At 38.3% G+C, this 22,591-nt stretch overlaps 1 protein-coding gene across 1 annotated transcript in view; it reads left to right on the forward strand.

Annotated features, from left to right (window-relative positions):
• Nucleotides 1–934: 934 nt before the first annotated feature.
• The window catches only part of TNKS2 (tankyrase 2), a 28,608-nt gene continuing 6,951 nt past the window's right edge, over nucleotides 935–22,591 (forward strand). The window contains exons 1-21 of the mRNA XM_021539536.3: nucleotides 935–1,139; nucleotides 6,191–6,415; nucleotides 7,345–7,440; nucleotides 8,088–8,124; nucleotides 8,433–8,508; nucleotides 9,798–9,892; nucleotides 10,433–10,499; nucleotides 12,127–12,313; nucleotides 13,215–13,336; nucleotides 13,845–13,936; nucleotides 14,018–14,096; nucleotides 15,038–15,209; nucleotides 15,845–15,924; nucleotides 16,886–17,031; nucleotides 17,431–17,596; nucleotides 17,866–18,085; nucleotides 18,479–18,588; nucleotides 19,207–19,395; nucleotides 19,778–20,030; nucleotides 20,648–20,730; nucleotides 21,144–21,264. Coding sequence (XP_021395211.1) covers nucleotides 935–1,139; nucleotides 6,191–6,415; nucleotides 7,345–7,440; nucleotides 8,088–8,124; nucleotides 8,433–8,508; nucleotides 9,798–9,892; nucleotides 10,433–10,499; nucleotides 12,127–12,313; nucleotides 13,215–13,336; nucleotides 13,845–13,936; nucleotides 14,018–14,096; nucleotides 15,038–15,209; nucleotides 15,845–15,924; nucleotides 16,886–17,031; nucleotides 17,431–17,596; nucleotides 17,866–18,085; nucleotides 18,479–18,588; nucleotides 19,207–19,395; nucleotides 19,778–20,030; nucleotides 20,648–20,730; nucleotides 21,144–21,264 — 2,821 coding nt within the window. The remainder of the gene's footprint in view (nucleotides 1,140–6,190; nucleotides 6,416–7,344; nucleotides 7,441–8,087; nucleotides 8,125–8,432; nucleotides 8,509–9,797; nucleotides 9,893–10,432; nucleotides 10,500–12,126; nucleotides 12,314–13,214; nucleotides 13,337–13,844; nucleotides 13,937–14,017; nucleotides 14,097–15,037; nucleotides 15,210–15,844; nucleotides 15,925–16,885; nucleotides 17,032–17,430; nucleotides 17,597–17,865; nucleotides 18,086–18,478; nucleotides 18,589–19,206; nucleotides 19,396–19,777; nucleotides 20,031–20,647; nucleotides 20,731–21,143; nucleotides 21,265–22,591) is intronic.

Raw genomic sequence — 22,591 nt, forward strand, 5'->3', positions numbered from 1 at the left:
GTTTAGGCATTAGCATGGACCAGGGAGAGAAAATTTGGATGTAATTGCCTTGTTTCAGGGACAGGGATGTTTGACAGAATGGAAGACTGTGCAAATGTGCTAGATCCTTTGCCTTGCACTTAAGTAATTTAATTTCCTAATGTGACAGCAGCCTGAAAGTTGAATTGAGTTTGGAGGTACTCATCTCTGCATTTGCAACAGGAAGCTACTGACCCTATTCAACTACCTTTTCCAAAGTGTTTTAATATGGTGTGAATAAAAAAACACATTTCAGAATTATCAACTGAATTCTCTTCTAGTCAGTCCCATCTGGGCTCAGGCTTCCCCCACCAAGCCAGTGAGGTTTATTGCGGGGCTGCGGGGAGAGAGAGGACAATTTCTGTTCTCTTCCAAAACCTTGAACTGGCAAAGTCAACTAACAGGTTTTTTAATATCTGTTTTTCGACATTAATAAAGAGAACTATGCTATTTATGTTGTATAATTTCCATTACATAGTTATTTTGCAAGCACTGAACTTCCTCGGAGTCACAGTATTTTCCTATATAAGCAACTGTGCAAGGATCATGAAGCCATTGGCACCCAAATGCAGTCTTCCACACTTTGCGGGGGGGGGGCGGAAATCCCTGAACAGAAACCCCTACATTTAATTACTGAACACAGCAAAGGCACATTTGTTCTTCTGGGGCGGATCGCTAGTGCTGTACTTTGTTGTGCCCCTCACGGCCCCCGCCAAGGGGGCCGGTTACGCGGGCCGTGTGGGCGCCGTCCCGCTGTGGGCCGCAGCCCCGCCGCCGCCGCTGGGCGGCTCCCGCGGCGCGCGCCTGCGCACGAGCGCGGCGGTGCCCGGATCCCTCCGCCGGGCGCAGCGCCCGCCCGGGAGCGCGTGCGGAGCCCCGCGCGGGGCGGCGGGGGCTGCGCGGGCCCGGCCCGGCCATGGCGGCGCGGAGGTGCGCGGGCGGCGCGGCCGCCCTGGCCGAGGCGCCGGGCTGCGGCGCGGCGGCGGCAGAGCCGGCCCGGGAGCTGTTCGAGGCCTGCAGGAACGGGGACGTGGAGCGGGTCAAGCGGCTGGTCCGGCCCGAGAACGTGAACAGCCGGGACACGGCGGGCAGGAAGTCCAGCCCGCTGCACTTCGCCGCAGGTACGGGGGCAGGGGGAGCCGGGGGGCGGCGTCGCTTGCCCGGGGCGCTGGGCCGGGCCGGGCCGCTCGGGCCTCGCCGCTCGGGCCGGGTGCAGCGCCGGGTCCGAGCGCTCCGCCGGCCCCTGAGCATCGCGCCCGGCCCCGGGACCGAGCCCGTCTCACCCACGCGGAGGGGTCGCCGAGCGGTACAGCTGTTCCCTCCTTTGCTTTTTCTTCCCCCCCCCCCCCCCCTTTTTTTAAAAAACCAAATCTCATCTGGCTTTGAGGACACATCTGGAGTGGGGTTTATGCTGTTCGTGTTGTGACACGTGAGCTCTGACAGGGACACTTGTCCCACGTACAGTTCTCATGGATTTCAGCGGGCCTGTGCATTTTTAGAATTGAACGCATGAAGGAGTTCGTCAGATAACACCGTTTCTAAGCTTTTTGCGTTCTTATCTTTGACAAATGGACTTTGTTAATTCAGGACGTAAGCAAACAATTGACGTCACAGGACAACTGCTTTCACTGGCAATTGGCCAGAAGATTGTATCCCACCTTTTCAGACAAAGACCCGACTGTGACTGTTGTTTCCATGTTGGTTGTTTGGTTTAATTACAGCCGTAGATGTTGGACTCTAAGGCTGACAGTCTGCAGAAAACAACAGCTTCTTTTCAGCTAATCAATATGGATAATAACAAAGATGTTTGTTTCATTATTAGATTGTCTTGGTAAAGGTTTCTGCTTCGGGTGTCCTTTCCTCATGTTAAAAGAGCTTGACTCAGGCTTAAGAGGTCTAAGTTCTTGAAAGCCTCCTCAGAACAGCAGTATTTCATAAATTCAAGAAGCCTAATCGGCAAGAGAGCTCAGGAGACAAAATATCCTGTCAGAGGAAAACAGTTTTTGTGGCTGTTTTTTTATATGCATCAATCCTACCTGCCCACTGAACTTCTAAACAACTGTGTATGTTTTAGAGCATTTTGGAGAAATGAGGGGTTGTTTTTATTTATTTATTAGTTTTGGTTTTATTTATTTATTATGTTAGTTTTGGGGTTTTTTTGGCCTAAGATGTTTCTCATTCACTGTAATGATCTAGTTTATCTCTCTGAATAGGGGTGATCTGTCTTGACTTTATATAACTCCTGATAGGCAGAAAGATTTTTCTTTAAAAAATGCACAGCCATAAGTTCATGTAGTTGTTAGATTTCTAAAGTTAGGCAGGTTGGTGTGTAAATGGGAGACACTGCTGTCATGCACATGTCACCATGACTTGGTACAGAGAAATTAATTGTTCTTCTCAGGGGCCTGTAGGAGATGCTGAGGGTTTCTGGCTAAGATGGGACAGAAAACACTTGTGTGATTTCTTCATGGAACTCTATTTACTGCCTCAGGTCGAGCTCTGCTGTTGTCAGCCCACCTGCAGTAGGCTCTGTTTGAAAGGTGGACATAAGTCGCTCTTGGACTTGGGCCTGACTGGTTTTGTTTGGTTTTGCCTTTCCCCTATTATTCACCGTTGGAATAATACTCACTTCTTTTGTCTGTGCCTCTGAAGGAGTCACATTCCAGGAAGTAAAAGCAAAAATCTGATGTATTCCTGCTTTGTTTTTAAGTGTTCTTAGAAAATGCATTACAAAACTTCTCTGACTAGTTTCATTCAGTTGCAAGACTTCTTTTATGGAGGAGCTGGAGCTGAAATACACCATGTCACCATGTTTTTTATTGCTCTTTTTTTCTTTTTACTTGACACTCTGGATCTGAACCTCGGTTATATTTTTTAAGACTTTTCCCAGATCTTACCTAACAATTAAGAAAAAAATTCCTCTTTTTCCATGTGTGTGTTTGTAAAGGTGGATTTTGAAGTAAAAGGTGTAAAAAAAATCTTCAAGCTCTCCCTAGAAATGTGTCATTATCAGAAGTAATACATGTTGGAATTTTGCTGGAGCTTGCTCTTTGGATTTTGTAGTACACAACTGTGTGTGGTAGTTAAGTTATCCTGAAGGTTAAGTCAAGGGCCCACCACCCTTCACAATAAAAGAGGCTCCATCCTCTCCCCTCATAAACTTCATGTATTTCCTCAAGTCAATCTTTTTCATCACAGTGTGTGTCAAAGTCAGAAGTTTTTAAGGACTTGGCAGGTACCAAAATGCCCCTCTTGCAATCTAAATTTCATTAAAAATATGAACACCCAGGGTAGGGGAGAAGCATTTGAGCTAAGTTCTTTCTGTTAGCTTGTTATCCCATCAGAAGTAGCTGGATGTCAATTATGATCCACAGTGACTGTAAATAAATACCTTTTTAAAATTATACACACTTGTACATTTCTACTGTGATTAATAATAGCAAATTGTCGGCTGAAAATTTGTAACTTTCCAGGGAACAAGTGCAGTGAGCTGCTCAACTATTACAGGTGGGAGAAGAGTGTCAGCTCAAGGTCCTGAGTAGCCAGCCTTTCTTGTTGGCAATAAAAAACAAAGAGTTCATGATGATAAGACCATTACGTTGCAGTTGAAATGTGTAATCCCATTTAGGTGGTCTCTTGATAAAAGCACAAGAGCTAAAGAAAACACCTACCTCTTAAAAATTACAATGTTGGGTTTTTTTAAAGTGTTTAAACAGTTTTTACTACAGCCAGCTACTGGTAAAGAGGAACTGTTTGAGTAGGCAGTGACTGCCTTCCCGTGACAGCAAAGGCTGCCCCTGCTTTCCACTCCCAGGAAGAACAGCAGAGGCAGAGACCATTGTGCAGTTTGGCCACTTCCTCTGCACTCATGCATCCTTTAGAAAGTAATGGGAAAATAATTCCCCTTCCATATATGGTGCCCTGTTGTACAGTTGCTTCCCCAAGGAAGTAAGGAATCCCTGCTGTGCACTCAGTGCTGGAGAGAAGTTACAAAAATTGGTGTGATACAAATGAATTAATTTCATTACATTAAATTAGATACAGAGGTGTTGCTGTACTGAAGGTGCTTTCTGAATAGAGGCAGGCTTTGCTGAGGGAGGAGCTGTGGATTGCTCATGAATTGTGTCTGATTGACCTCTGTATTAAATAGAGGGAATTATCTATGCCTATAATAAGGTTTACTACAGCTGATTTTCAATTGTGATGTTGATTCCTGATGAGGAATTTTACTTGTAAAAAAGTGGCTTTACATCAATACTTTGAGGGATAGGAGTGTCTTCAGTACAAGAATGAGTGGTTTAGCTACCAGATATGTAACAAAGAATTTGGTCAGAGTCTTTCCTAACATAATTGTAGCAGTCCTGGAGAACATTTTTTGGTACTCAGAAGAAAATACCAAGCAGTCTGTCATGAAATAACAGTTTTGATTATGTATTTGCAGGACTCTGGCACATGTGAAGGTCTCTTTTGAGTAGTTTCTCAAAGTAATTTAGTACGTTTTGAGTATATAGTCAAACTATAAACAGAATTTGTTGAAAGCTTGAAGAAACAAAAAGAATATCAGGCCATATTTAAGAAAAATAACAGTATTTATAATACTTTGAATAGCTGAACATATTTAAGACTGAGAAACATGATACACATAATGTAATATAGACAATAAGCTTGCATAGGTATAGCTACTAATATTTTTTTTTGGCAGCAGAAATATGCTTGCATGTGCAGTGAATATGACTTACTGTGCCTGTGCAGATAAATTGGTTTTGCATGGACCATGTGTCTGATCCAGTTCTCATCCCAAGTATGCTGAGCTTCTGTTCTCTGTTAGAACAGGCAAGGTGGGTAAGTGGCATCGTGAGACTCAAAAGTGAATTTTTTGTAGGGTCTGTGGTTCTATCATAGGCAAGGTGCTAATAAGCTAAGATTTGTATCATCAGTATTGTATTTTGAAGAAATACATCACCAGTGTTTTGAGGAGGCACATCACCAGTATAGCCTTGTGACTGTTACTCGAAAACACCTTGAAGTTCATGCTGTGATTCAAAAGTTTGACATAAAATGATTGTTACAATAATGACAAATCTGTGGTGAATGTGGCTCCTTACCTGACTTCTGAGGGAAGAAGAGTAAAGTGAGAATTTAACTAAAGTATTCCTGAATACTTGTCCAGGCCTCTCTCTCTGATATATGCAGCTTGTCTACAAGACCTTCTCTTAGCAAGTGGGATCCGGAAATTGCTTAATAATGGCAATGGGTTTTTTGGGAGCTCCAGGTGGTGAAAGTGCTTCTTGCTTCAGAAGAGGGATTTACTGAAGTCAGGTTTAGTGAAGAGCATGGTATGAAAAAGTTCAGTCACAACTAAGCTAAGACTAAAAGTTCAGTTATAACTGAAATGCTGACACTTGTATGCTTTGGTGACTTTGTCACTGAAATGCTGTGTTGTTATCAGGAATATACATCATTTCTAGGTCATGGTTGCAAGGACTTAAACCTACCACGGACATTCTATGGGTGATCTGTAGCAAAGTTTAAATTCACTGCAATCTGAATATCAGTGGTGTTGGCAACTTCATGGTTATTGCCTCAGAGGGGCAAGCTCAAGACTTCATCCAGGTCTTGATCTGTTCAGGAAAAGAGTTTATAACTGAGATATTTAAAGGAAGGCACATGAGTTATTTCCCAGAAGGTACTTGGCAGAAGACTGATACATACTAAAATATGGCTCTTACCTGCCCTAATAATTGCTGAGACCCACAGAGACATTCATGGAACCTTAAAGGTGGCCTTTGGAACATAACCAGATGGGTATAATGGCTACAAGCAGAAATCCTAAAGCATTCTGGTCTCATGTAGTAAAGCAAATATAGATACAGTTTGATGTCCTAGTTCATTTGCATACTTATATAAGTATGCAAGATACAGCTGAAATTCGAGGGAACCCTATCAAGATAGGGTTGTTTCTGTAATCTTTAATATTCCTTTTCCACTAATCTAATTTTAAGAGTTTGATAAACATCCTTAGTATGCAAATGGTTCTTTAGTAAACCATGCCACTTGTGATTGTCTTTAGGAGTGGTTACTGTTACTGTAGTTTGTTGGTTTAATCTGCACTTCTGGGGCAGGAATTTCTCTTACCCCGCTCTGAAGCCTTTTCTCCCTTTTCCCCTTCCAGGTTTTGGTCGGAAGGATGTAGTTGAATATTTACTTCAAAGTGGTGCCAATGTCCACGCACGAGATGATGGAGGCCTTATTCCTCTTCACAACGCCTGCTCTTTTGGCCATGCTGAAGTTGTCAATTTGCTCTTGCGGCACGGTGCAGATCCTAATGCTCGAGATAATTGGAATTACACTCCCCTTCATGAAGCTGCCATTAAGGGAAAGACAGATGTCTGCATTGGTAATTTTCTCCCACTCTTCCTGTGACTGACTCACTTGTTTTCACTGTGAAAAATCAAGAACCCTTTTAAGACTATTTTAACTCTATGGAGCTATGGCTGAAACAAGGGTTAAAAGTAAACATCTTTCAGAAACTTCAATTGATATGTCACTGTTACAAGATACAGGTTTTTGGATATTTTTTTATAATTGTCTACCTATAAAGATTCATCATGGTGAAGGTGCTCTAAAGTGACATGATGGAGCTAAATTCTCTTCTGTTTCAGCCTAGGTTTTATGCTGCCTTTTTCTTCTGATCACAGTGCAGTGGGAAGAACAAAAGTGATCTTAATAACTGATTCATTCTATCTTATGTGTAGCAGCTGTGTTAAATTAGTTAAGGATGGGAAAACTTCAATTATATTGACTACCTGTTTTACTTACACAGTTCTTAAGAGGAGCTCTTTAAAGAAGAGGTAGAAGGTTAGACATATAGTCAAGAAACATTTCTTGATTGTGTCGTTTGCTGTCATTTACTTTAAGAGAGCTGTAAAGCTCTCGAGAGCTGTACAGATAACATTGCCTGTTCAGCCTGAGTGCAACATGCATAGCCTGCCACTGCTATCTGCAGGTTAGGAGAGCACAGGATTTGGGACAGCATGCTATGGAGCTGATGGAAAATAGCTGCTGAGTTTTTGTGGTGGGTCAGTCACAAGCTTTCAACTGAGATTGTCTCTTGTCAGTCTGTGGTTGTTCTCTTTCAGATCTGCTTTTTTCCCTTAAAATGTGTCTAGACATTTCATCAGATACACTGGTCACAGTGCAGAATGCTGACATTAAAAATTTGATAAAGGAAGTTAGAATGTTTCTTTTATTGTTTGCAGATTACAGTAATGATAAACCTTGTCTTGTAGAATTGTTTTCTCATCGAAAACTTTGGCATTTTTGTAGTACTGCTGCAACATGGTGCTGAACCAACCATCCGGAACACAGATGGAAGAACAGCTTTGGATTTAGCAGACCCATCTGCAAAAGCAGTGCTGACTGGTAAGTGATAATCTTGAGATTTCTTTATTGCTAGTAACAGTTGAACTGATGTAACACAATAGTTTGGAGCTTGTCTTTTTGATACTACTTTAACTTGGCTCTAGTTTATAATTCTAAATAGAATTCCTATATGGCTTTCATCATCTCAGTCATGGCATGTGTTCTGGATAGTTTATCGTATTAGTCCAATAATGAACTGTCAAATTTTTAGTCATAGAATGGCTTAAGTTGGAAGGGACCCTAAAGATCACATCATTCCAACCCCCTGTCATGGGCAGGAACATTGACTAGACCAGGTTGTCCAGACCCCATCCAACATGGCCTTAAACACATCCAGGGGTAGGGAATCCACAACTTCTCTGGGCAGCCTGTTATAGTGCCTGACTACCCTCTGAGTAAAGAATTTCCTCCTAACATTTAACCTAAATCTCTCCTCTTCTAGTCTAAGCACATTTCTCTTTGTCCTCTCAATACCTGCCTGTGTAAAAACTCCCCCTTCCTCTTTTTTAAAAGCTTCCTTTAGCAACTGAAAAGAGTAGTTTTTAGTCCTTCTAGCACTTACATTCTCTAAAATTTTAGAAGAGGAAGATAAATAGTGAACATCACATATTTGTCTGACAGCTAAAGAAAACCCTTTTGTCTTCTAGGTGAATACAAGAAAGATGAACTCTTAGAAAGTGCCAGGTATGTATGTTTGGAAAGTAACTGGAATTAGTTATATTTGCAGAATTTTGTGTAAATAATATATAGATATGTAGTCTTTGGAACTTGCATTCCATCTAGATACAAGGCTTTGCCTGTTTTTTGTGACTGAAGCTATGAAAGTAGTTGCATAAATGTATTTTTGTTTTCTCTTTAATGCTGGCAATACAGAGGAGAATGTGTTGCTTCAAATCTGTTGAACATTATCACGGTGAAAAATATAAAACCAGAATAAGCTACTAAAGATTGGGATAAGAATACTTCTGCTCATTTCACATTTTGTTTTTCAGGAGTGGAAATGAGGAAAAGATGATGTCTCTTCTTACACCATTAAATGTTAACTGTCATGCAAGTGATGGCAGAAAGGTATTTTTGTTTAAAACCTAGTTTAAAAATAGTTATCTCTTACATGATCCAGTTATTGTTTGATGAGATTTTAAAAATGTTAAACATAAAATCTACTTTCTTCACTGTATGTGGAAAAATAAGATTCCACCTTTCTAGCAGCCAGCTGAGGTTTTATTGTTTGTTTTTTAATCTTGAAAGGACTATGCAAGTAATTCTGTATAGGAGCAATAAACAAACACCTTCTCAGTTGAAACTTCTGCTTGACCTCCATATCTGCAGTGATAAAGAAGCAAGGCCTTTTCACAGATTTTTAATCCTATCAGGGAGAAACACACAGGTGCTTTATTTGGCATGCACCCTTAGGCAAGTTACTGATTCAGGAGCAAGCTGCTCATTGCTGTAAGTAATGGTAAAGAAATACATAAAAATGTTCAGAATCTCCATTCTGAAAAATCCTGAGTTCTGGGTTCAGCTCCTAGCCTACAGAACATTCAGGAGTATCAATTTTTGGCATCATTATTCTCATTGAGTATTTGTATTCATTCACCCAAGATTTGATGTAGTTACTTCCCCTTTGTGAGGCTTTGTGGTAAGATACTGGGATCTCCAAAACACTGATACATCTCTGTTTTCTCATCTGGTTATGAGGCTCATCCTGTAGGAACTGTAGGAATCTGGTTCAGTGAATGGATTTGTAAATACAGAGGATAAGATTCCTCTTCACTAATTTGTAGCTCTGCCTTTAGGGCTGTTGATGCTTGAATGCATTTGCTGGAAAAGATGGTAGAGCAGTTAGTTATCTGTTTGCTCTCTGGAGGGTGAGTCTTTAGAAGAGATGAAATTTCCCACACACCTCACTCAGTTACTGCATTCATAAATGTGGATAATAATCCCTCTTGATAATTTTTAAACTTACTTCACTGTTTGGCAGAAAGACTTCTTCATAGTTTAACAGTCTTCTTCATAGTTAACCATTGTTGCTAATGGTCTTCCTATTTCCCCTTTCACAAGGATATAGTTTGTGCTAGCCAAATATTTATAGCTATGGTAGGCTAAAAAACCAAAAATGGACTTTGTATTAGCGATGGAGTAAGTTTGGGATTTGTGCTTATGTTGACTTCAAGAGTAGTCAGTGAACAATGAACATAGTTATCAAATGTCTGATTAAAGCACTCTGGGTTTTTTTTTTAAGCTTGTTAATCTTGAAGGACTTCAGCATTTAGTACTGGTAACAAGTTGTGAAAAAAGAAATAGAAACTCAACCTTGATTTTGTGTTACTGATTTATTCCACATTCTCTTGTTTCAGTCTACTCCATTACATTTAGCAGCTGGGTATAACCGTGTAAAAATAGTCCAGCTCTTACTGCAGCATGGAGCTGATGTACATGCTAAGGATAAAGGGTAGGTTCCTTTTTCCCTTTGTTCAGAATAAACAGAATTCATTAAAAATTGAGGTGAAGTGAAGAGCAGCAATACTGTTTTAACCACGAGGAACGAAGAATTTCCAACTTTAGACTGTTCTGTCACCTTTAACCTTTCTATTGTGACAAAAATACAAGTTGATTAGTTTTCACGGGAGAAGATATTACAGCATTGTTCTTGTGAAAAAGGATATAATTAGGGTCACTCCTGAACATCCCCTGCAGATAGTTCTTCCTGATTAGGGTTCCAAGTCTGAGTGGAACCATTTCATCTGCAGTGAGACAATGCAATTCACTTATCTGCTGATTATTTTAGATGTTTACTGTTCTGATAAATGCTGATGGGATTTTCTGGTTTCTTCTTCAGCTTCTTATTTCCCCATAGTTTCATTTGAACATTTGTCATATTTTTGTAAAATGTTCAGCGTGAAGTGTAGTACCAGTTGCAATGTGTTAGATGCATTTGAAATTAATATATATGTACTAAAATAATAATTCTTCTCCTTTTTCTTCTATATAGAGATCTGGTGCCACTTCACAATGCCTGTTCCTATGGCCATTACGAAGTAACAGAACTTCTAGTAAAGGTTGGTCTTTGAAGAGATCAAATTGCGTATTATTAAAAAAGAACTGTTTATAATAGACTAATACAAGTTGCATCTTTTTTTATTTTGTATATAGATTTACAAAACTTAAAGTGATAAATTGCTTTTGCTCTACGTGTTAGTGATTATTAAGCTGGAGCTACAGAATCTTCTGCTTGCAAGGAAGCTTTTTCTTTATAAATGTGCTTTCTGTTTTTAACTCTCTCTCTCCAAAGTTGAATATTTTCATACCACCAAGTAAGTACTGCTTATCTCAATCTTTCTACACTCACAAAAAAAAAAAAAAAAAAAAAGCATCGACAAACCCCCTAAAAACTCAGTGATGTTTTGAGTTCAACAGTAGAAAAATATTTTAGAAGACAAAGCAATAAGAGCTGTTTGAAAAGAACACTGGTAAAGACAGTAAATGTTTTAAAATTAAAGAGGAAGCAGTCTTTTGAGGAAATTAACTGTACAGCATCAATTCTGGCCCTGAATTGTAGCCTTCACCCCAAAGAAAGAGAAACCTGCCAGTTTTCTTAACAAAAGGGAACTCTTGGAACTGAAGCAGCGTATCTGGCTTATGTTAGTGTTGAAGATAAGTATGATACACATTAAACTAGTGTACTCCACCAAAGGTGTTTTGAGCTGTGCCTATTCTCAGCTGCCACAGCAAGTCAAGATTGTTATAACAACTGAGACTGTTCTGTTATCTAACTCCAGATATTTGGCTGCTCAGAGAATAGCTCTTGTTCTGCTCTCTTGTGTTTTGGCCCCCTACTAATTCCATATATCTTTCTACTTGTTTAGCAAAAAATTTAGTTAAAAAACCTGTTGAAATAAGTTTACATTGCAGTAAATATAAATAGTAATAATTTTTCTTCAGGGGCCAGGTATAAAGTGAATTTTTACAATGGTGGCACTAGACACAACCCCACAAATGAGCTTTTGCCTATACACTATTGCATGTCTTAATGATTTAGCTAGAGTTGTATTCTGTATTGGATTTCTTCTCTAGAGAATTCTGAATTGCTTTTTGCAAAGCTTTACAGCTTTAAGAGAAGCAGTGGGAAAGAGCATGTACTTGCTCACAGACTGAACTTGAAGTACAGTCAAAATGTTACTGGAGAAGAATTAGACATACATTACTCATCCAGGACTGTTACTTGTAGAATCTTGTACTTAAATGTTTTGAATTAAAATTGAGTGCCCGTGTCAGCTTAGATACCATGGCATTCATATCTTAGGGGTTATTCACAGAACATGTATTTATCTTAGTGCAGCTAGTCATTCTAGACATTTTCTAGAGCTACAAAGGACCAGAGCTTGTTCACAGGTGATTTGGAGAATGTGAATATTTCTCTTTCTCTGATTTGACCTATAGCAGAACTCAAAAGCCTGAGAAGACTAGCTAGCTTTTGGCTTCTTTGAATGTATCTGTGGGACACCAGGTGATTAAAATCCACCATGTGCTGAATTGTTGTGTTAGATTGAAAATTAGTGTATTGGAAACAGTTTGCATATAAGCATTGATGTTTATTTTAACAGTCTACTGTATTAAAACTAATAACAATCTTTTTCTAACGTCCTGGTTTTGATTGCATCTTTTTTTACCCATTTCCCTTTCAAGCATGGAGCATGTGTGAATGCAATGGATCTGTGGCAATTCACCCCTCTGCATGAAGCAGCTTCTAAGAACAGGGTGGAAGTATGTTCTCTTTTGTTAAGTTATGGTGCTGACCCAACACTGTTGAACTGTCACAACAAAAGCACCATTGATTTGGCTCCAACACCCCAATTAAAAGAACGATTAGCATGTGAGTATCAAGTGGGATCAGTTCTGCAGTTACAGCTTGTAATGTGTAATTAGATTCCCTAGACAGTGACCTGCCAGAAACCAGATTTGGAAAATGCTTACACTTTAAAAGTATTTGTGCAATGTTACACGGTATATTTCACTGTTTATAATTTGAAACTGCTAGATTTTCTGAATGTAGGCATTTAAAATAATTTTACTGACAGTTTTATAGTCAAATGGTTGGGATGGGTTTTGTAGCTTTTCCCCTGTTAAATACTTTCCCTCATGACCTTGCCAATACACTTTTATTTCCCATACTTGTTCCTGTCACTGCATCAAGATTGTTGAATTATTAATTTTTATTGCACAGTTTTTTGTTTGAAGAATAGAATAACTGCTTAGAATGCCGAATATGTTTGAGTGTGCCACAATCACTGAAAGTTCAAAAAAATTGATGAAGGACATTGATTTTTGTCCAGCAAATTTAGAGTGACCTCAAATTCTGTCCTTGAGCGGTCAAACAAACTTTCTGGGATATTTACAAAAATTGTAAGTAAATACTACACTAGACTTCAGGATAGCATCTAGAAGTGGTTTTCCAGAAATAGATCAGAAGTTGAGATGTTTACATGCTTGAGTTAATACCTGTGTGAACAATAGGATCTACACAGTGGTGAGTGAAATAGATCTTGTGCAGCCAGTTTGGATGTGTCTGGCTTTGGTTTAGAAACAAAGCAAAATTTGTGTAGTGTTTTGACTTAAGTAACAAGTTCTGTCAATTGATGTAATAGCTTGAGTCAGACTTGGAAATATGTGCTCCATGGTCTGCTGAATTAAATAAATTTTTTTTTAACTGAAAGAATCAATTCTCTTGATCCAAGGAGTGTAACCCTCTGCTATGTATTTCTTTGTTTTTTAAGATGAATTCAAAGGTCACTCACTGCTGCAGGCTGCAAGAGAATCGGATGTAGCTCGTATAAAGAAACATCTTTCTTTGGAAACAGTGAACTTCAAGCATCCTCAGACACATGAGACGGCATTGGTAATATCTCAGGATTCGTTAATGGTTTTGTATATATTGTGGCTATCCTAAGCCTACTAGGTAATGGTTTAGCAATAAATATTGCAGTGTCAAGTGCTGTAATTCAAACCAACCTGGAATACCCAGTGCCTAGTTAAGCAAATAACACTGATTAATATTTTGTTCTTAAAGTTAATGTTAAGACTAACATAAATTATTTAGGCCTGTTTAGATTGTCTAAATGACTGGGTTTTGTAGAATAGTCTGATTTTAAGCAACAGCAAGCTATGTATGTTAACTTTGTTTTGATGGTTTCCAGCAGTTATTAGAAAGGGAAGTTCTTAAAAATACCAGAGTAAATGTCAAAGCCCATGTGGAATCTTTCAAATTAATAAGCATCTACGTGTTTTTGGGGTTTTTTTCTGTTGTCTTTGTACACCACCAGCTCTTAACTGCCAGCTGATCAGCAGGTAGTAAAATCTGGATATTGCTAGTTGGTTGTTAATTCTAAACCTTTTCATGTTTACAGCACTGTGCTGCTGCATCTCCATATCCTAAGAGGAAACAAGTATGTGAATTGCTGCTGAGGAAAGGGGCCAATATCAATGAAAAAACAAAAGAGTGAGTGGCTACAAATGAATGCTCTAACTGCTTACAATAATTTGCAAAATACATTTTAAATTATTCTTTCTTTTTTTTAAGCTTCTTGACTCCTCTGCATGTGGCATCAGAAAAGGCTCATAACGATGTTGTTGAAGTAGTTGTGAAACATGAAGCTAAGGTATGAGTATCATACTTTGTTTGACATTCATGTACTATACAGGTTTTCATACCATGAGAATGCACAGTTTTTGTAAAATAATTTGTTTTGTAAGGTTCTAGATTTGTAGACTTCAGCTGTAGGCCATCAATCCATCACTACAGCCCTATGCATTACAGAATCATTGTTAGTTTGGTCTTATTTTTAAGAAATGCAGACGTAGTTCTCTTTAGGAATGAAAAAGTTTCAGTGTCTTATTTGGTGCTTCATTGCCTAGCAGGAATAATGGAATACATAAGGGAAAAAAAATAGGGGGTATATATGAACAGCAAGAATTTAAAATGAATTGTGCGACAGATAGACTTTACATGATATTGTATGCAGTAAAAAGTAAAATGAAGGCAAAATGTTAATTCATAGCACAGTGTTCAGCTCAAATTTCCACAAAAAGAAAATGTGGAAAGGAGAGACTGTAGTGCTTGAACCCTCCAAGACTGAGAGTTGAATCTCTCTCATGGCAATTTGATTGTAGCCTGACTGCTATGAAGTTTCCCAAACCAGAGGAAGAGTAGGGAATAAAAGTAAGGTTTCAGTGCTGAGTTTTAAATTGCTGAATACACTTTGACTGAGCGAACAGATAGGAAGTCCTCAGTCTAAGAAATCACAATAAACCAATGCAAAGTAGAAGCTATTCTAGATCTTAGCAGTGAAGATACTACTGTGAGGAGCAAAATAGTGAATTACTCCAGTTTGTGGTAAAAAAGCACTGGATTATTCCCATGCCTCTAAAAGGGGTCTACTTTCATAACTGTTTTTGTTTGGAATGTGATCACCTTTGGAAATATACTAAACATGTTCTTTTTATTAAAGTAAGGATACTACTTGTGAAATGTTCCCAGTCAGCAATGAAAACATTTTAATACTAACTTGATGGTGGTATTTCTTGTCTGTGTTATTTTTAGGTTAATGCATTAGATAATCTTGGCCAGACCTCTCTTCATAGAGCAGCACATTGTGGTCATCTTCAGACTTGCAGGTTGCTGCTGAGCTCTGGATGTGATCCTTCCATCGTGTCTCTGCAGGGCTTTACAGCTTTACAAATGGGGACTGAAAGTGTGCAACAGCTGCTACAAGGTATGCCGAGTTATTCAACATCCACTGGGGTGCTTAGTTTTACTTACTGTTCCAAGTGCTGTCAAATAATAGTGAAGAGTAGTCAACAAAAAAAAATGTTTTACTAAAGACAGTACTAGGTGATGTTTTACTCCCTATTTAACAATATAATTTACAGTCTGGATCATCAGATATGAAGATTTTGGGGTATAGCCACTTGGAATAATTGTATTAAAATCCTGACATAGGGTGGGGGGAATCTTGAAATTAGAAAATGAGTTTGTAAAACAAAAAATGTTTGCTTTGCATTTTTGAGTGGAGGTAACAGTGTACATGAATTTTCAAGAGTAAGGTTTGGACATTATAATACATACATAAACTTGATCTGGTCTAATTCGGAAACTGAAATAAGAATGCTTTGTTGGTTCCACAATATTCCAAAACATGCAGGAAGCAGATTGCTGAAGTCAACTTCCCAAACACTATTAGCTCTAGCAGCTGTAGTTGTAGATAGTGAACAGAGATGAAACTTGTATGTAATTGGTTAACTTTATTTCAAATATTTCCCTTTAAGAAAAACTCAGTTCATTTCCTGTCTTAACAAATTTCTTCACCTACCTACACTTACCTGTCATGCAATCTCATTTATTTTGCAGAAGGTATCCCATTAGGTAATTCTGATGCAGATCGACAGTTGCTGGAGGCTGCAAAGGCTGGAGATGTGGATACTGTAAAAGTAAGCTTAAACCTCTCCTTGAAAATAAGAGGGAATTTGTCATGGTTTAACCTCAGCCAGCAACCAAGCCCCACACAGATGCTTGGTCAGTTTTCCCTCAGCAGGACCAGGAAAGAATCAGAAGGGTAAAAACTGGAAAACTCGTGGGCTGAGATAAAGGCAGCTTAATAGAGAAAGCAAAAACCCCACACACAAGTAAAGTAGAACAAGGAATTATTTCACTACTTCCCATGGGCAGGCAGGTGTTCAGCCATCCCCAGGAGAGCAGGGCCCCATCTTGGATAACAGTGACTTGGAAAGACAAACTCCATCACTACAAATGTTCCCCCACTTCTCTCCTCCTTTTGCCCACTTTGTGTACTGAGCACGATGGCATCTGCTCTGGAATAGCCCTTGGGTCAGTTGGGGTCCCCTGTCCTGGCTGTGTCTCCCCCCAGCCTCCTGGCCAGGGTGGCAGCACGAAAAGGCCTTGGCTCTGTGTGAGCCCTGCTCAACAATAACATCAACATTATCAGCCCTGTGTGCAGCACAAATCCAAAACAGCCCCATACCAGCCATGGGAAGAAAATTAACTCCACCCCAGCCAAAGTATCACAGATTTATATGTCAATGTATACTTTCTCAAAGCAAGCAATCAAACAATCCTCTACTGATGCTTTAGAATTATGTGTCCTATAACCTTGTATTGGACAATTATTACAGATTGCAGAGAACAATATTCATCACCTCCAGATGTTTGCCTTATATAAAAAGCATTAATAAGTCAGAGGTTTGGATTTGGGAGCAGGTGGATTTTTTTTATCAGGACACAATCTGTAAAAAGTAAAGACTAAAAATATTTTTTTAATTGAAAACAGTTGAAAACATTTAAAATTAGATACATATAACAATATTCTATGACTAAATTAGAGGTGTCAACGCTATATGTAGTAACATATATTATGTTTGGGGAAATTCACAGAAGCTGTGTACAGTCCAGAGTGTGAACTGCAGAGATATTGAAGGACGTCAGTCTACACCACTTCATTTTGCAGCTGGATACAACAGAGTATCTGTTGTGGAGTATCTTCTTCAGCATGGAGCTGATGTACATGCAAAAGATAAGGGGTAAATGCTTGAATATATATTTTCTTAGCAACTGTAATTGGTCATATCTATCAGCTTTTGAATATTGCTAGCTGATAAGCATCCCATTTTTCTAAGACATTATTTTATTTTCATGGAAGCTTCGGTTGGAATTAAGATGTTAAGAATATCCAAAAGTATTTTGCAATACTTAAGATTAGAGCATCAAGAATTTCTCTGGCCCTGTGCTTTTAGTGCCCCACTGATTAAGATTTTACTGCAATAAGTATTCCTACTGTATTAGACTGCTGGAGGGGGTAGAGAAATATTTTGTTGTGGTGTGATATAGTCAAAGATGCATTGTGTTTTAAGTTTACATCATTGTTGAAAAAATACTCTTGTTTTTAAAGAGAATTTTTCTCTTCTTTTAATTGTTTCCAGAGGACTTGTCCCTTTACATAACGCCTGCTCATACGGTCACTATGAAGTTGCAGAACTGTTGGTTAAACATGGTGCTGTTGTCAATGTAGCTGACTTGTGGAAATTCACTCCTTTGCATGAAGCCGCAGCAAAAGGAAAATATGAGATTTGCAAACTCCTATTACAGGTATTACATATGCTGGTGGGAAGTAAATGCCTTTCTGTCTTGTTCCATTTACATTTCAGAAACTGATTTGTGGATTCTAAATTATTGTACATAAATATTTTCAGTAAAAGGGATACTGTTGTACCTGTGTTGTATTTTTTCACACAGTAAATGAAAAGCTCTTTGCAGGATTCCAATATATGTCAGAACATTTGTTCAACAAGGCATTAGATACATAAGATGACGCATGTTTATTCTACTGACATACCACCTGTTTTTGGTGTGCACAGCATGGAGCTGACCCTACAAAGAAAAACAGGGATGGAAATACTCCTCTAGACCTTGTTAAAGATGGTGATACTGATATTCAAGACCTACTTAGAGGAGATGCAGCTCTCCTAGATGCTGCAAAGAAAGGTTGTTTGGCCCGAGTAAAAAAGCTCTGTTCACCTGACAATGTCAACTGCCGGGACACACAAGGACGGCATTCAACGCCACTACATTTAGCAGGTCAGTGTTCTAGTTAACTAGTTTGATTGGTTACTAATTACTGTGGCTGAACTTTCTATGTCTACACAACTTTACAGTGTAACCTCAAGCTGGAGGATTCAGTACCTTTTCTTTAAAAATTTATATTCTTAAGTATATTAATGTTAGGTGGCTTTTCAAATTGTTTAATTATTTTCCTGTACTGTCTAGCCAGAGAGGATCTTTTATTATTTATTAACAGATTTTAAAACCAAATACTGTTAAGGTAATGCTGTCCATCATAATAGGTATTGTACTGTCTTCACTGGGACTGACAATTTAATTTACTTTCAAGTAGTTTAAGTTAATAATTAACTTCTCCACAGCCTGTTTGGGGTGATGTTTAATTCTGTTCATTCTGTCCTGCAATTCCAGCTGGTTACAATAATTTGGAGGTTGCAGAATACCTGTTGCAACATGGAGCAGATGTGAATGCACAGGATAAAGGAGGCTTGATTCCTCTGCATAATGCAGCATCTTATGGGGTAAATATCTCAAGCTTTCTGAGACTTCATTAAAAAATATGAGCCTCTGTAGAATTCTTTTGCTATTGAGTTATAGTGTAATCTTATTTGTAAGACACAGAATGGATAATTAGATCACAGCTTATGTTGTAGGTAAAGACTCCTATGAATTTGTAAAGTCACAAATGGAGTTTTCTGACCATGAATGCCTAAAAAGCCATCAGGCTGAAAAGTGTTCAGTAAAATGCCTTTCCTTACCTGTGCCAGTCAAATTCTATTAGAAAAATCTCACTTTCATTTATATGACTGCTGTTGAGTCAGCAATTGTTTTTGTGAACTTCCTGAATCTTTGTCCTTGAATCAAGTCTTTGACCAAAACAGTTGGAGAGCTTTCCAAACTAGATTTGGAATTTTGTTTTACTCTGTCCTTTTTTCACAAGAGAACAAATCTTACTTAACTCTCTGCTGTTATGTCATAGATGAGGAAGAAAACGCCTTGTTTTAATACGTTTTAAAATCATAACTAAATACATTCTAAGAAAATTCAGAATTATTCTGATTAGAGAGAAACAGTAGTAGTAGTAGTTCTGAATTATTTTAGTACACTTGGAATTTAACAGATGTTTTTTACTTTTCCAGCATGTTGATGTAGCAGCTTTACTTATAAAGTATAATGCATGTGTGAATGCTACGGACAAATGGGCGTTCACACCACTTCATGAAGCAGCCCAGAAAGGAAGGACTCAGCTTTGTGCCTTGTTACTGGCACATGGGGCTGATCCTACTCTGAAAAACCAGGAAGGACAAACACCATTGGACCTGGTCACTGTAAGTGATGGGCTCCTCTTGGGAAACCCATACTTATCTATGTGTGACACCTAATCTAAAACTTAGCAAAACAGTAATGCAACCACTTATGCAAAATTAAAAATACTGTGGTTTCTGTGGGGTTTGTATGTGCCTTGCAAGGGAAGTCAATAGAGCTGTATAAACCGTCTTTAAATGATTTCTTGTTTTAGGCATCTTATTTCAGTATGGAGCAGGGGGAAGAAAACCTCAAAATGCTAACAAAATGAATTAATGGTTGCATATTTTACCACTATTATTTTGCAATGTACTTAAGAAATCTGATATAATGATAATGCATAATAGGATAAAACATTGTGCAAAAGTGTTCCTCTGTTTTAATGAGTTGTTTTCTGCTTTTTAGGCAGATGATGTCAGTGCATTACTGACTGCAGCAATGCCTCCTTCTGCCTTACCAACTTGCTACAAACCTCAGGTTATAAGTGTGTCTCAGACTACAGGTTCTGCAGCTGATTCCCTCTCTTCTGTTCCATCCAGTCCATCTAGTCTGTCTGCTGCAAGTAGCCTTGACAACTTGTCTGGTAGTTTTTCTGAACTTCCCTCTGTTGTTGGTACAAACTGTGCAGAGGGAGCTACTGTTCTGGAGAAAAAAGAAGGTGAGGCTTTCTCAGGAGTGAATAACATTTCTTAACAAATGGTGAAAAGAACACAAAGGTGTAAAATTTCCCATACATTCATAGAGGTATTATAGCATATGCAATATTTAGATTCCTTATAATGTCATTAATGAGGAACAGAAGTTTGAAAGTCTTGCAATATAAGATTTTGCTGCTTTCCTCTTACAGAGCCTTTAATTTTTTTTTTGCTGAACAAAACCAATATGGTGAATTGTGTTTTAAAAGAGAAGTCAGATGAAATTTGGCTGCATACTGAGCAGTATTTTACTACAAACTTTATCTAGTTTTTAGGAGGCTGTTGTTAGATCAGGTATCTTAAAAAGGTTACTTCTATGACGTTTTACTTGTCAATATATTCTCTATAGTAATGTGCATTTCTGGTCACTGGTTGCCTTATTCTGTGCCAAAGACTGCTCTTTGGGAGGTAGAAGAGCAGATTAGTTGCTACTGATTAGTGATAATTAATACTTAATCTATATCTGCAAAAGACCAGGAATTTCTGTCTCTCTCATTGTTGCCACAGACAGGGGGAGATGTGTATGCCTTATTTTACAATTCAGGTATGAATGTACATTGTGTTTTTTCTTCTTACCCAGTTTCAGGTGTAGATTTTAGCATTAATCAGTTTGTGCGGAACCTTGGCCTTGACCATCTGATTGACATATTTGAGAGAGAACAGGTAAGTGGTTATATTTTTTTCCAGATAGTCTGGGCTAGAAAGCTGTAGAATAAAGAGTGACTGGTTAGTGTAATGTAATAAGATAGATTTTCAATGAGTGGGATGAAGGAAAGGACTGTAACTGGATTTCTAATTGATATATTAAAAAATGTATCTTAAAATATGTGTATATATTAACATATACATAACGCTTGCAAGCAATGCAAGTTACAATTTGTAGTTCGTAGCATGTTTACTTAAGACAAAAAGAAGAAAGCAGTTGAGTAAAAGTAAAATACAAAAATAATGCACTGAAGCCTGTAATGTTCCTATTCTTTTCACACTTGTTTTTTCTCACAACTATTGTGAGGTGTATTTTCACTGTCATTGGCATTTGTTCTAGTACAAAAAACATGGTCTTGCTTTCATTATAGATAACATTGGACGTATTGGTTGAAATGGGACACAAAGAATTGAAGGAAATTGGCATTAATGCTTATGGCCATAGGCATAAAATCATCAAAGGAGTTGAAAGACTTATTTCTGGACAACAAGGTATATGCTTATTTTCAGTTATCACATAATCCTGCCTTTACATAATCAATTTTTATGAATTACTTACGTTATTCCAAAATGTATCTCATTAAAATGAATTGGTAATAAAACATGACCTAGAAATTGGTACTTCAAATGGTAAGAATGTCTCCTGACTTGAAACTTGGGTACTTTATTCATGCTGTGAATTACTGTGAATCTTGCCTTTCAGTCCATCTGATGTATATTTTTTCTCTGTGGTCACTCCTTTTTGTTTACTTAGGTAAAGTGTTGACTTAGTGCAAAATGCTCATAAGCTCCTTAAGGCAGGGGTTATTTATCTTCATCAAAGCACTCTGAAGAGCAGAGCACATTCTGTTGGCGAGTTCAGGCCTGTCATGTCCTGTTTGTTGGGTCCTGCTGCAGAATCTGCCTGCTCACTCAGAAAGCCAGCTGAAATTCTTACTTACACTTTTCTTTAAAAATAGAGTTGGTGTGCTTTCAGTGAACCAAAATTAACCTAATTGCTTTTTTCAACAGCTTTAGCTGACATTGAAATTACCACTAAAGCCTCTTTATTTAGTTGTGCAAGACTGTTGATACCAGCAGTTGTGAATTCATCATCATTCAATGTACTTCATTTAACTATGCCTGCAGAGAAGGCAAATAAAGCCCTCCAAATCCTTTTTTCTTCTTTAACTCATTGAAATATCACTTATTGTTGTTTTGCTGTGTTTCCTAGAAATGAAATAAATTTAAATTGTAGGATTTTCTCCGTTCCTGATTCACTATTTGTGAAATCTCATTCTAAAATTTTCACTCCATAGTAATGAGTCACTATCTCAAGCTCTAAATTACTTTTTGCTCCTTAAAACAGTATGAACCAACCCTAAGATAAATAATGCTTTTCCTGATTATGAAGTATTTAGGTGAATCTCCATAATTTTCTTGTAATTGTCATGTCTTTCTGGACAGACTCATTGAGTAATTTGGATAAAAGTTATTTTTAAGGTGTAATTTCAGCCTCGTGCCTTGTTTGAGTTAGAAATTTACATAGCCACTAACTGTATACTTGACTTTTAAGTAGGCCTGATGTATTTTTGAACGTATGTGTATTTGTACATATGGCATCTCTTCCTGAAGTATAGCCATTGTTTTGAGGTTAGTAGTGGATGAGCTTTATTTTGCTTCTTGCCACTGTTTCTCCTGAGCACTATTCCAGTTGCACACTGCTACATGAGGCTCCAGACTGCATGAATCTGTAATTTCCACTTCCCCCAGATTATTCCTTTTAAAGAGCTCATGGCAGACCCAGTGTTTAATTTTGGTTACCTGTTAGTTTTCGGGA

This window comes from Lonchura striata, chromosome 7, assembly GCF_046129695.1.
Source record: "Lonchura striata isolate bLonStr1 chromosome 7, bLonStr1.mat, whole genome shotgun sequence".
Taxonomy (NCBI): domain Eukaryota; kingdom Metazoa; phylum Chordata; class Aves; order Passeriformes; family Estrildidae; genus Lonchura; species Lonchura striata.